Source organism: Chelon labrosus, assembly GCF_963514085.1.
Source record: "Chelon labrosus genome assembly, chromosome: 18".
NCBI lineage: Eukaryota > Metazoa > Chordata > Actinopteri > Mugiliformes > Mugilidae > Chelon > Chelon labrosus.
In genome coordinates, this window is record NC_140351.1 from 13,604,582 (window position 1) to 13,619,254 (window position 14,673).

At 41.3% G+C, this 14,673-nt stretch overlaps 1 protein-coding gene across 1 annotated transcript in view; it reads right to left on the reverse strand.

Annotated features, from left to right (window-relative positions):
- Positions 1–784: 784 nt before the first annotated feature.
- Positions 785–14,673, reverse strand: part of sh3kbp1 (SH3-domain kinase binding protein 1) — a 39,454-nt gene continuing 25,565 nt past the window's right edge. Inside the window, exons 8-19 of the mRNA XM_084566775.1 lie at positions 9,896–9,965; positions 9,309–9,403; positions 9,109–9,204; positions 8,962–9,013; positions 8,786–8,857; positions 6,401–6,536; positions 6,230–6,300; positions 6,003–6,109; positions 4,992–5,129; positions 4,472–4,683; positions 4,330–4,393; positions 785–3,609 (exon numbers count right to left, since the gene is read on the reverse strand). Coding sequence (XP_084422901.1) covers positions 3,571–3,609; positions 4,330–4,393; positions 4,472–4,683; positions 4,992–5,129; positions 6,003–6,109; positions 6,230–6,300; positions 6,401–6,536; positions 8,786–8,857; positions 8,962–9,013; positions 9,109–9,204; positions 9,309–9,403; positions 9,896–9,965 — 1,152 coding nt within the window. The 3' untranslated portion in view covers positions 785–3,570. The remainder of the gene's footprint in view (positions 3,610–4,329; positions 4,394–4,471; positions 4,684–4,991; positions 5,130–6,002; positions 6,110–6,229; positions 6,301–6,400; positions 6,537–8,785; positions 8,858–8,961; positions 9,014–9,108; positions 9,205–9,308; positions 9,404–9,895; positions 9,966–14,673) is intronic.

Consider the following 14,673-nt stretch of genomic DNA (forward strand, 5'->3'; position numbering starts at 1 on the left):
GTGACTGCCAGAGGCTATTTATCACACCCTCTCAGAGGGGGGACAGAGGCTACAGATCTGTGTGTACCCAAATTAACCCCTGGTCCTTCATTAAAAGTTTTTTTTAATGTAGCAGCAGAAAGAACTGTAATCTTATTGCAATACACTTTATCTAATTACATAGCCAATATGCAGTTTAAGTTGCATATTGTAATAATCTTGACATTTGTGGAGGCACATCTCTTTAAATCTGCATTAATTTTTGGCCTCATTGGGGCAGCAGAAGCCAACTGCAAAATGTGATTTTATTATCAGTATATTATCAAACACTGGTATATGGCAGCAGTTAAACAGGAACGCAGTTTTGTTTTACATCATTTTAAGTAATTTGGCATCCAATATTCAGTCTCTTTTTGCACGGTTTTGAGCAATATGAGGTTGCATTACCATAAATGTCCTCTAGTACGTTTTGCAACCTTGCCTGTTCCGGAAACCCTCCGCTGGGGATTGATTAAATCGTTTAGGGAAGCTGTATGTGGTGATGGACAGAAGAGTAACAGAGACGTGGTCATTCATGTCATCTGTGTGCCGTGGAGTTGAATTTGCTTACAGTAGATGGTTGTAAGCTATCGTGTCCGTTGTAAAGAACAGTTGCTAACTGTGTCTACCTGCTATTTGAAGCTAAGAAGGTAGAACACAGTGACTTTTGACAGTCATTTTATCAGAAATCTGCTGAAACAAACCACAACGCTCCCAAAGGCTCGACGGCTAAAAACAAACAAAAAAGTTATGTAAACCTGAGTATAGCTTTAACCTTGTTTCAATGTGTTCACATCTTTATTTTATTTCATTATCATTCATTCATTGTCACTCAGGTAAGCAGCAGGTAAAATTACTGTTTTGTCACACTTTAATGCTCCAAATCATCTTATGTATCTTTACATCTGTGGTTTTAAGTTGCATATCCTGCTTTTGCAGAAATCCTGCAGTGGTTTCAGTTGCCGTTAAGACTTCATTAAGACTTCCCTTTTTGTACGCTGACCTTCAGTGACCTGAGAGCAAGAGCATAATAATAATCATACACAATGTTCTGTATTAAAGCACAAAAATATCCACACATACAGTACATAATAGCATCTTTATTACACTGAAATATAAAAGTATATATATTTATCACTATCCCGGAGAGAAAGGACCAAGTCAAGAAAACAACTTGTTGCCTCAGTCGTAGCAGTTTTCTCGTTGTCATACGAAAGACAGAAAAGAAAAGAAATAAAAGATTTGGAATCAAAAAACAGGAAGGCCACAGTGACGGGTTGCCATAGATTCTGTGCACATATAAGGAAGGGAGGCAAACAGCCGTACATGCTACCATTCGACCACACACATGCTCGCACACATTTGAATCTTCCTTCACCTGTGAGGACCTTTCGATGACTACATTCCTCAAACCCTGTTCTTAACATCACCACATTTAGGTGAGTTTATTAAGCTTTATAAAGTCAGGGAGTAAAAGTGCAAAAACAAAACAAACAAAAAAAAAGATAACAGTAAGGTTTTTGTGCAGAAGACAATACATTTAACTTGATATATGTGTTTATAACATGTTAATTTGCCAAATATCATAGAGCAGTTTTCAGTTTTATTAAGGGGATAATTTGTTATTTGGATTGATACCACTCCCATGTCTTAGCTTAAGCTAAGCTCAATTTAGCATAAAGACTACAAACAGAGAAAACACCGGTTAAAACCCCCAAATAATTTAGAAAAAAACAGCTTGCACGTGAGACATCAGAATCCACTAGTGAGGCATACACGGGAAGACATCAGAACTGCCTGAGATTTGTTATGTTTTTTTCTTCTATATTAAAGTAATTCACTGATAGTTTCAGTTCTTACAACAATGGTACATGGCAAAAGGAAACTGTTAATAGATAATTCGACCAACTCCATTTTCCATGTGTGTGTGTGTGTGTGAGTGGGTGGGTCGGGGGTTATGACATGAATTTTAGGATTAAGGTCCTATTTTTTTTTTTTTTATGAAAAGTAGTGTTGAAGTCTTATCACTGTCTTAAAACCCCAAATTGTCAAGTTTACACATTTTGTATGCACAATTTAGATTAGGTATTGTGTGTTTATTTGTTACCATGGTGCGGAGTCAAGCTAGCCGTTTCCCTTCATTTCAGTCAAGCTAAGCTAACTGACTGCTGACATGTCTTTCTGATGTCCTGCTACTCCTTTAAATAGCACCTACAATATTAGTGCCTAATATGTCAGATATTATTTCCTAATTAAGCCGGTAAGGTGAGCTGTCATGTGCTTGTACATTTAACCTTCTCAGATGTGTAATATATGACTGCAGTTGGGGTACAACAGTATACCCCAATGCTAGTGCTACTGAAAATGGTTAATGCTTCAGAATCGCCTGCCTGCAGTGTATTTTGGAAATATCGAGCAGAGCAAGAGCTTTGTTTATAATCTAATGCTTGAACCTTTTAAGCGGAAATAATGCACCGGTCATCTATACTACTATTACAAACACCTACGAACAACCATCCATTTCGTAAGAATTTGTTGAATGGCTGAATTCAGGAATTGCACAAAGGGTTGGTATATGATAAAAAGGTTTTTTGAACTCTAACTTACTGTGCATGGTTGTTCCACGTATGATCCTTTCGAAGAAGTCAGTATTACGAAAATATAACAACACATTTCAAACCAAATGTCTAGAAACTTTCCCAAGGAACTAAATGTTCCTTCATTTGTTTCCGCTGTGGTCTAAAGCCCTGTGACAACTGGACAAATTAGTCACTACGTCAATACCCTTGAGAAATTTTTAAGGTTCCGGATGTCATTAGCTGCGTAAACGCTCAACAAGACCTGGACTTTGTTGTCGGACCCACTCTCTGAGGACTTGTTCTGTAGCTTTGTGTTGTGTTAAAACATAACAAACAAAAACTAAGCAAACTATTTTTCAGCTGCATGATTCTCTATAAGAAACCAGTTTCTCAGTCCCGGGAAATTTCCTGCTGTAGGAATTTGAAGCGTTTTTTCCCCCTAAGTGTCTCTAATATGAAAATGTTTAACTATAGTCCTCACGTGGATGGAAAACACACACACACAAACACACACACACACACAGATAAGAGGCGAAGGCCGCAGAGTGGACGCAGAACAGCACAGAGGTCATCTGAACTGACCGGGCTACGGAGGTCAAAGTTTCCTTCAAACATAAAGTACCAGTGGGGTCACCGCGGCAGCCATGGCTCTGTATCATCGTTCTGCAACCATGGCAACACGCAGCGACGGGCCGTGGTCAGTCAGTACCAGTGGCACAGCAAGCTTCGAAAAGATAGCAGTAAACTGAACAGAAAAGCCTCTTTTAGAAGAAACATAAAGAAGTAAACACAGGATAAGGCGGCGTCGAAGTGGGGGGAAGGTGGCTGATTCCATGGTGCTGAACAGTTGCTGATCGCAATGATCATTTGGCACAAACATTGTTTTGGCTGAAGTGTCTCGGCCAACAGTGAGAATGTTTTTTTCAAACGATGGCCTTCGATGTGGCGATCAGAGCGTGGCGATGAGGATGCTTCATTTCGACAGGCTCTTCTTTATGTGCTCTACTTCCACCTGTGAGACAAATCCACACATACAGTACTGTTAGCTGAGACATTTATTATCATTATATGAATCAAAAAAGCAGCTCCTGCCAAATCTGTTGTCGCAATACCATGGTAGCAATACCATGACATTTATCACTTCAGAAGCTTTGGCTGGAAAAGCAACTACTTAGGTATTAAGGAAATGAAAAATAAACTCTATGGTCTGATGCTGTTAATCACGTTTAATTTTAGGTGTTGCAAATCCGGATTAAAGAGCAGTGGGACTGGGATTGACAATGTGCAATGATTAAAACATTGACAGTTACTTGCTTAGTGAAGCAGTAAAATGACCTCTGGACTAGTTCCTAGCTCTTTATGGAAAGCATGGTCAGTGTTTAGACAATTCTGACTCATTGTGTTCCACAGAAATATCTTGATTGCTAAGTGACTGCCAGAGTCTATGAGAAATATACACATTATACATTTAGATACATTTACAATATACATTTAGAGAAACATGGACAGTCTACAACAGTAACATTCGCTGACAACGAGCCAAACACTGTTGTTGAATATGGGACAAAAAATCCCTTTCTTTCTCCTTTTGGTGTGGCGTTGCCTAATCACACCAATGGAGAAACTGTCCATGATTAACATGCTACTTTCTTAAAATGGTACGTTATGTATTATTATTTGGACTAATGATATAACACTGAAATATGTTGAAAAACTCTCTTCATGATCTCACCTGTAAACTAAGACGAATCTTCTTCTCTTCATCCAGCGCGTTGGACAGCTGCTTCATCTCCTGCCTGAAGTGAACCAACACAAGCGGATCAGGCTTGTGCTTACACACAAACTGTAAAACCCCACACAAGGCCCGCACTCACCTGTGCTGGTTCTTCAGCAGGTCTATGGAGGCCCTCAGCTCTCTCAGCTGGTTCCTGAGTTCCTCAAGCGTTGGGGCGGCCAGCGGCAAGTGCCGGAGCTCGGGGGACGGGCTCAGACCCGAGGAGGAAGATGGGGAGGCGGGACGATGGGCAGAGTTTGGTGGGGCCAGGACCGAGGGTTTGGCAGGCAGCGGTGCTTTACCGTCAAGTACCTGACACAAACAAAAGTCTCAAATGTACTTCAAGAAACAACATCTACAGTTGTTCTCCCCTATTATTTGTTATTATTATTCATCTGCATTTATAAAGCAACTAAACCTGTCAAATTTCTAAATCACATGGCATCCTCAGGTAAAACTAACCCTGTGCAAGTAGGGCTTTAGACATGACTATGAACCAGTCATCTGTCACCGCACCAGACACAAATACTGTTGTAACCTGACTCAGGAATATGAATATGTGAACTTTGGCGCCATCTGTTGGATGAAATTAAAAAAGTGTGAATGTGCCGTGCTCTTACAGAAACATTGGGAACTCCTTTTCTCAGGGAAACCTCCACAGATCTGGTGGAGATGGGCTCGTGCTCCTCCTTCACTCTCTCCTTGTCCTTCCTCTCCTCCACCATGGGGGGGTCCAGGTCTATGATGGACAGAGACGACTGCAAGAGAGAGAAGTGTGTCAGCCATCCAGATTTAAGACTTAAAGCTGATGGCCAACAAAAACAAGACAATAAGTAAAAGACTAATTACCCTAGTAAACAGCTAAGAAGGAAATGAAGGCAAAACAGAGCAATATTGTCAGGGCGGAGATCAGTAAATAAATAATGAATAATACCAGCGTGTATGCTTTTAGTGGCAGAGAGAGACTATACAGCTTGTTTTAAAATATGTATCATATATCCAAGTCATGATGCGCACGCACAACAAACTGCTGTTCGTGGTTCTGACAGAGCAGTAAGTTGAGATCCATTAGAGACATGTTGGTGTTTAATACCACACATACTCTAAGCTTAGAGACATTATACAGCCATTATCACAGCCACTGTCTCTAATGGATCTGCGTGCTAATGCAAGGACAGTTTGAGTCTCCCCAAACATTTTCTCATCTACTCTTCTGCTTTAGATTCTTCCTCACTGCAAAGTATTGTAAAGTTACAGAAAGTTGTTGCACTGCATTTTCTGTTTTGTTTCCCCATGAGATCATGAGAGGTTGCATTCGGTGCTTGTTTGTGTTGTGCTGTGATTTTCGAATCTTATTGTGCGTGGAAGTATAAAGATTAGTTTCTTAAGTTTCTCCTTCATTACTCCTTGTAATGCAAAAATCAGTAGGATTTCCAGACTCCTGTAGACCGAGCCCAGCTTAAAGCTCACTGACAGTGGTGGAGTTGTATGTGAATGTGAAATACAGCACATAAATAGCAGAGGGTGTGGTTGGATTTACTACCTATACTGCACCCCGCCACCAGGGGGCGACTCAGGTATTTTGGATTAAGTTCTGGGGAGATTTAAAGAACGAAAAAAGGAACACTCACAGGTGTGAGGATCTGTGAACGAGGCCGTCGGTCTGTGACTCTCGGCCGTGACGCTGTAGGATGATTCAGCTTCTCTGTTGATGAGATGACTACATCCAAGTCCATATCTGCGCAGACACACACCACAAACACACAAACTTAATTCACACACATGCAGAGGCAAAGAGAAAGCGGCCTGACACCGTAACCCGATCTCATTGGTCGACGCTCCTGTCAGTCAAACTCACCGGTGTCATGTGACCTGTCAGGGGCAGAATCTGGTGTCGAAGCCCCGCCCTCAGACTTGGGGCTTTCACTCCTGAGCAGGTAAACCATACAACAACGTTAGGCCCGGTACGCTCAGGGATGTGTCGACGTTTTCTAAGAGTGTGTGTTTGTGTGTGTGTGTGTGTACTGACGCTAGTGTGGGTGGTCTCTCAGGACGCCGCGGGGGGTGGGAGGAAGAGGAGGAGCTTGACTTTGGGGGGAGGGGTTTCTTGGGAAGGAGAGATGGGAGGGAGGGCTTGGGGATGTCTCCGACCTTCACCTCTTCACCTACACACAAATATACACACACACAAAATCACACAACCAGAAAAGAAACTCACAGACTTGAACACACAAGTGTGACACACACATACGTGACTCATTAGGCGAGGGGAAGGTAGCAGGAATCGAGCTGCAGCTGCAGAAGTGAACCAAATCTGACCTTTAAAGAGGAATAAAAGTGGCAGCAGAGTAAAGAGGTGAGGTTTAAAGATGCTTGAAAGCCTCAGGGGGGAAAAAAGTAAAAGCGACAAATGTGGGACACAGAGCACAAAGAGGATTAAAAGGATCAGGCATCAAGGTGCTGGCGCAGTATTTATGAGAGATTTGAACGTCCATTGAAACATGAGCCAAGCAACGAAACCTGCTTTTGAATATTTAATGTCAAATGCTGCTTCATGTTCCATAAAATGAGGATGTGATGAATTTACACTTGCACCAAAGGTTTAAAGGTCCAACCCTCCAGTCTATATTTAGATATTTAATATTACTCTTAATCTGTGCCTCATAAAAAAGATTATGATTAAAAATTCTAATCTAAATTTTGCTATTGCTGAATCTTTTCTATGAATAATGGTCAAAGCTGGAGACTGAGCTCAAACTAGCGGCAGCCTCAGAAGCTAAAACAAATAAGTCGAAGTGCCAAAAACTGCAATTCCTAAAGTGTCCACTTTAGGCTGTCTCAAAAAGTGAGTCAATCCCCATTGACTCACTTTTTGTGTATATATGTGTATATATATATATATATAGATATATATATATACACATATAGGTATATATATGTATATCAGTGGCAGCTGCTGGTCTTTCAAATAGGGGAAGCCCAGTTTTGTAAAATTGCCCAATTATTACATCATTAAATTTAACAGGGTTACTAATTAATTCTCCTTATATTGTATAGGCCTATGTTTATAGTTATTATTAGTTAATTACAGTGCATGAAAATGCACTCTACTGTTATCAGAAGTGTTCTTCGTATTATTATTATTATCATTCTTCTAACCAAAATTCATTTAATTAATTCAGCTTGAATCGTTTAACGTAGAAACTTCATTAAACTTTTAAGCTATCAACTTTTAAACTACAGTGGGCGCAGCTAGCTAGCTGGCTGGCTAGTTTACCCCCTACAATTGCAAATAAACGAACTTTTTAAAACTGAAATGAAAACAAGTAGCAAACTCAATAATGCTATAAATTCACGATTTTATTTTGACAGATGGAAATAGTGCGATATATCGCAACAGATAATTAGCAGTAGCTTAGTATTAACCCTATGGTATTACTGTAACTTCACTCGCCAAATATCTGCATGGGACTGACCTAAAATCCTTCGATGCAGAAGTATAGTCTTAAAGCGCTGTCAATCACGACGAGTTCCAGCCACGTTAACAGTTCATCCAATCATCATACAGAAGCTCGGCGTCCTGGTACATCCCACTGCCCATTCACTCCCTGAGACGCCCGGCTTCCCTGGAAGTGACGATTTTGGAGCGTTTGTCCAATAAATGTCGAGCTTTTTTGCCCTGAGATCGGCCCATTCTGAAGCCCCATTGAAAGTCCATTGAAGCCGAGCCTCAATGGGTTTTTAAACGGACCGTGCCATTACAGCAATATGCGGAAAAAAAATCACGATAGACGAACGGCTAAAACTTATTAACGATTGTGTTATTATAAGAAGTAGCCATGAAGTCGATCATGTTCTAGCACATTTTAGTTTGAGTAGTAATGTAAATTCGTAGTATTTGACGAAATTGCCAGTGATATTTTAGGGGAGGCTGAGCTTCCCCTGTAGTCTTAGAGCAATCGCCTCTGATGTATATGTATTCTTCTTTATCTGTTTAATGTTTTTCTCGGTTGTGCATGTTTGTTTTCCTATTTTTAATTTTTTTTAATTGATGAAAATCTATAAAAAGAGGGATTGTTTCGTGCCACTGTCAAATAATGAGGTTACTGTGGAGACAGATAGGGACGTCTGTCTCTCAACAGCAGTAATGTTGGTGCCACATAAACCACAGTCCCCATGGTTTCCTGTTGCAGGCAGACTCCTGTTGATTCGCTTCTTCAATCAAAGGTCTTTTATCCTGCACAACAAAGGACGAAAAATCGTGCTGTTCGTGTTTCAACGTCTGGCCTTGACAGAGACCTGCCTTTGAGATGTGAAGCAGCAGTTCTGAAGCTGGATTTAAAAGATTAAGAAATTATTAAGCATGTTAGTTAGAGCTGCTGGCCTTTCAAAGCAGGCCCGCGGAGGAGTTTACCTCGATCCTGGTCTCTCTGTGGAAGATGTTCAGGACGCTCAGGAGGAACCTTCTTGGCCTCGGGCTTTTTCTCTACAGGTCAGAGTTCACAGTTTTCTGATTTTTGATTTTGACTAGTCCTTCTCTTTCTCTCTCAGACCATAAACAAAAAAAGAGAAGAAGTGAACCTTAGTTACCTGAGGTGTGTTTACCCGACGGCGCACTCGGGGGAGGTGGTTTCTTTGGTCTCTGCAAACACACGTAGAAGTGTCACAAAACTGTTGTGAGAAGGTTTCGTCACAACAAATTAAAGGAACAGCTTTTCTTATGTGTGTCAAAATCACCTCTTTCTCCACTTCTAGCAGCTTCACAAAGTTGTCAGGAAAGACACCTTGCCTTCCTCCGATTTCTCCCATCCACCAGCCCGCATCAGCACATTCCTGAACAAAACAGAAAGAGTTTCTAAGAGTTAGGACTCCAGCGTTTTGCTAAGACGCCTGCAAATGCTGCAAAAATGAGGCGCCCACACCTACACCACACTGACCTTGGTGATGATGTTGATGATATCCCCCTCTTTGATCGTCAGCTCGTCTTCATTTTGTGCTTCGTATGGGAAGAGGACTTTACACTGCTCTCGCCCTGGCAGCCGATCAAAGCAAAGACAGCGTCAGACAAAACCCAGCAGAGCAAAAGTGCAGCATGAAAGTGAGAAACAGGAGAGTGAAGAGGCTCTGGGGAAAGTTTATACACGTTCGTTTGATAATGCACCACAAAGGTTTCCCTTAAACAAAACTTAGAAATGAGGACAGCTCAGAAAATACATGAAAAGTGGGGGAAAAAACTCATTAAAGGTCAAATATCGATTTTTTTTATGCATATGTTTTTGCAAAAAAAATCCTGTCGAAATTCAGAATTCTGCCAGCACCTTAACGCACTGGTGGGGTTACTTAATGATACAGTGATGATAAGACCAATACTGTACTAGTCTGAAAGGAAACCTGCATGAAAGGTAGGAAATGATTGTTTATATTCAATTAGTTTATGCAGATTTTACTTGTTTCATTGTTTGAAACCTATTACTAACCCATATTTTTGTTCACCTCTATATAGAACAGAGGTGCATCTTCTCACCTTTGGCTTTGCTGTCGGGTTCAGTCTTCATACTTTCAGCTGCAGAACTCGCCGCTTTCACCTCGTTAACCTGAATGACAGACAGATGTTGTTAGAATAGCTTTAGTTTGACCTATCACCAATCCCACAGCAGATACCAACATTTTGTGCTGTTTGTTTTGGCATCTGATTGATATTTCTGCTATTTCTGCTATTATCTGCTTATTATCTGTGCTTTATTTTAATGTTTTTATACATGGGTACCGTGTTTTCTTCCGACTGTGATCATACAATTTGAACAGACTTTCAAATAAATAGGTGAAAAGAGAGTATAAAACATGGACAAAACTTCTGAGCAGTTTTGAAGCTCAAAGTGGGCAGGCATGGCGGTCGCCATCTTGGTTGTGCTAATAATAAAAATATAAGCGTGAGGGCGGAGTGTCGACATGGTTGGGGTGGGCTGAATGAAGCCTGGTTATTGAAATATGACCACTAAATCAATGCTACCATGATAGCTAGGCTAGGCTAAGTGCTTTTACATGTTGCTATAGCATCCCGCTACTGCCGCTGTCTTTTTGCTCCCTTCTTCCTGGTTTAAAGCTAGTTGTCCCATCCAGAGGTAAGTGAACTCGAAGGAATACATTTTTTTTTTTAAATTTGTCAAATGTGACTGATTCATTAACAGCAACTTCGGACTCAATGGGGAATAGCACTAGCGTATCATAACAAAATATTGGTGAATGAACGAGTTTTGCGGCAGATAATGCGTTATTTGGAGGCTGCGTTTCGGTGCCCCATTCACTCCCACTATATGGATATACGCGATCGTATTTTATGCCAGAAATAAGGTCCAGGTTAGCCTGGGTGTTCCCATACTGCTTTGCGCGCGATTTCATTCTCGCTGCAAAAGCAGTCTGGAAACCATCGCCCATATTTTCTCCTGAGATAGGGAACCAATCACAGAACGGGGGGGGGGCAGCAAGACGATGACGACGTCTATGCGCGACACCGAAGCTTGTAGTGTGTTAATCCAACATGGCAGCGGACCTAACGTTACCGTTCGATGCAGCCTTAGACAGTGTTTTAAGTAGCTTAGAACGCAAGTTTATTTTAAAAAAAGAGCAACGTTTGGCGTTGAAAGACTTCATTGCCAAGAAGGATGTGTTTGCTCTGCTACCAACAGGCTTTGGCCTGCTTTGGCTATGAATCGCGTGCAAGGCAGCATGGGAATTACCAGGCGCATTTGATAGACATTCGTAGCGCCCAATAAACGGCTCTAGGCATTTGTAAAACCACGCCTCAAATACGAGAAAATAAACACGTAGTTTCCAGACCAGCATCTCATTGAGATGTGCAGTCGCGTCAGCCAGGCTAGGTCCAGGTTGTAAAAAACGGTAATTCCCCTTTAAGGCAAACTGGTGGTCGATCAAAGCTATTAACAACATGACAGAATGAGAATTACTCAAACATAATTGTGCATAAATGAACACATTTTGCAAATTACTTGGTAGAAAAAATAAAATTACACTCCGAAGAAAACAATTAAATTGAAATCATTTTTCCCCTGTGGACAACTTCATCCTCACCAGCTAATTAGAGAGGATGAGATCAGATTCAGCTAAAAGAACAACAAGCCGACTGGCTGACAAAGCGTGTGTGTGTGTTACACTGTGTGTTACACTGTGTGTATGTGGGTGCTGTAAAAGCAGCCGTTGTGTCCCAGCTGGAGTGCATCCCTCCACGGTGTTTGTGGAACCAGGGTGGCTCTTCCACAGGAAAACACACACAGCACTCGGTCTGTCTGAACACACACAGAGCTCTGTTCAGTCGGGAGAAACCGCACCGCCTCCCCCCTTCTCTCCTCCGCCTCCCTAATGAGACCCATGTGGAGCCACGAGCACTGGGACATCATCACAAGCTTTGTGTGTTCTCTTATCAGAAGCTGCTCGGGCTCAAATGGATGACAGGAATCGATAGTAAAGGTTTATTAATCAATTTTTTTGAAATAGCCATACCACATAGGGTCTCTGGGTGCAAAATACAACTTTTTACATACAAATATATCCAGTCTTCGCAATATAGCAGCGTGAGCATGTTATTATTATATTTCAACACAAATCCAAATGTATGCAAACTGTAACAAACTAGCCGGCCAGTCCAACACATTCAAAGACAATAAAAACACCTAAATCACCATGCAATACATTCCCATCCAAGCGGAAAATATTAAAAACATGTACAATGGTTTGGGTGCACATGATCTTCAAGTTGCATTTACAATATCGCACATTGCACTGAAATAAACCTGCGTCACTGTAAACCAGACCTCTGAGGTGTAAGCATGAGCAGGAAATCCACACGAGTGAATGTGCTGCCTGATGAGAATCTATTAAAGTTCTGCAACAAAAGCCTGACACGAACGTTGCCAACCTGAGAAAAGTGGTGCTTTCAAATGTTGTGGTTTTCAGATTCACAATAGGAAACAGGCTGTGCTGAGCACACAGAGATGTAGTTTGGCTTTGTTTTTTCATTACTGTACAAACATTTCAGTATAAAAAAGAAAAATATTGTGGTTTTGTGTCAAACTATTTCCTGGAGTCTTGTCATTAGGAGGAGGTTGCCAGGCAACTAGCTGTAGTCCCTTAAGTCAATGCTACTGGCCAAAAAAATGCTTCCCATTTCCTGGCCTGCCCTTTATAATAAGCTAGCTTCCTAGTATAGACATGGTATCAGTCTCTTTGTCTGAGCCAACATTGTTGCGTTGGATAAAAAGACAGGAGGTGAGTGGCTTAGCTTAGCATAGAGACTGTAACCAGGGGAAATGGCTAGCCTAGCGATGTCTGAAAGATTTAACATTGTTTGGAGTTTGCATGTTCTCCCTGTGTCTGCGTGGGTTCTCTCCGGGTACTCCGTCTTCCTCCCACCACCCAAAGACATGTTCGTTAGGTCAACTGGTGATTCTAAATTGGCCGTAGGTGTGAGCGTGAATGGTTGTCTGCATCTCTATGTTAACCCTGTGATAGACTGCCGACCTGTCCAGGGTGTACCCCGCCTCTCGCCTGATGACAGCTGGGAAATGGTCCAGCTGTCCCCATGCGAACCTTCACAGGACAAGCGGTTACAGAAGATGAATAAATGAATGAATGAATGAATGAATGAAAAGAAACACATTGTGGTTTTGTGTCTTCCAGGAGTCCTGTCATGACCAAGAAATTGCCATGCAACATTTTTAGTCCATGAAGTCAATGCTACCGCCCAAAAAGATGCTTCGTTAGAAAGACCCCGGCTGGCTTTTTATACTAAGTTATTCTTAGCCCATTAGGTAGAGCTTCATATTGCAAGTACCGACACAAGAATGTTATCATTCTTCTCATCTGAACCAGGAAGTTTGCTTCTCTGGGCTGCAAGATAACTGACATATGGGTGTGTTTCTTATAAAGCTGTACCACTTGGGTATAACATACGTGTTGATCAGGTGCAGGACAAAGGAGGCAAGTTGAAGAGAGCCGCACTTAACATCAAATAAACAAAGACAGTGGTACAGAGTGGGAACAGGCTTGAGTGATTCTCCACCAGTAGCTCGTCAATAATTATGGTAGCAGTGCTGAAGATTGTAGTGTGAACGCACAACCACAGGGAATAATCAGACAGAAAGAATGACTGAATAAAACCCCCAAAACATGAAACAGCTTCTTGATTTAGCCAAAGACAAAACATAAAGAATGTACTGTAACGTACAGTGATCACTAAGTGCCTAAACCACCGACAGTACGGTCCAGACGTGAATCCGGCTGTTTATCGTGAAAGTTTTTGACACCCACCGTCCGCCCCGACCACCTCTATGCCAGCTTTGACACTCTTCACAATTGTAGGTCTAGATTCTTTCAGATAAATGAAATTTCTTACCAAGCAATTGTTATCTCACATCTCATGTTACATTTCATGGCCACAAAGCGAAGTTCATATAGTTCAGACCATTTTGTACATTCAGTGTGTGAAATGAAATAATGGGTGCTACATTTAGGTGTTAAGTCACAGCTCTAGAAAGACCTGTGCAGGAGATTTTTCAAAAGTAACCGGACAGGTCCACAGGAAGTCAAACTAAATATGGTGTAGAAAATCCTTCATGAACTCCGCCAAGCCTTGCCTAAACCCTGAGCTATCAGAAGACACTTAGTACAATAGGAGAAGGTGAATCCACGTCAATATAAACTCTCATTCAATTCCACATGCGAGCTCTTTTGTGCAGTTACCTTGGATTTTGGTTATTTCCTACACTTTTCTCTCTATACCGACATCAATCTATTTAAATAACAGTTTTTTTTACAGGATGTAAATGTGACATTTATTACACGTACATCCTGAACCTCAAAGCCTCAAATGCCAAAAGTGGTACATCCTGTATGACACACCACTAAAGTCACTAAAGTTAAAGGTAAAAATGGAATTAAGTCACACCAGATTTATTTGAACATTTCATACAAACATAAGTCAGTCATTTGTCGGGGTTTAAATATGTATGATACCAGATAAAAGGACTATAAACAAAATAGAGAGGAACAATATCTAAAAGTGGATTCAGTAATATGTTTTCCTGTCCCCCAGAGTTTCTTCCAGGTGTGTAATGAGTCAACACTCCACTTGTTTTTCTTTTTTTTCTACTGCAAAGTCATCTGACGTCTGGCCTAAGTGATTTTGAGTCACTAGAGGAAACAATGAACACTTCTCCTTTTTGCTTTCACAAAAGCTGTTGAGCACGTCCACCTGGAGACATGCCATCCACCCTCCAGTTCGTTCCT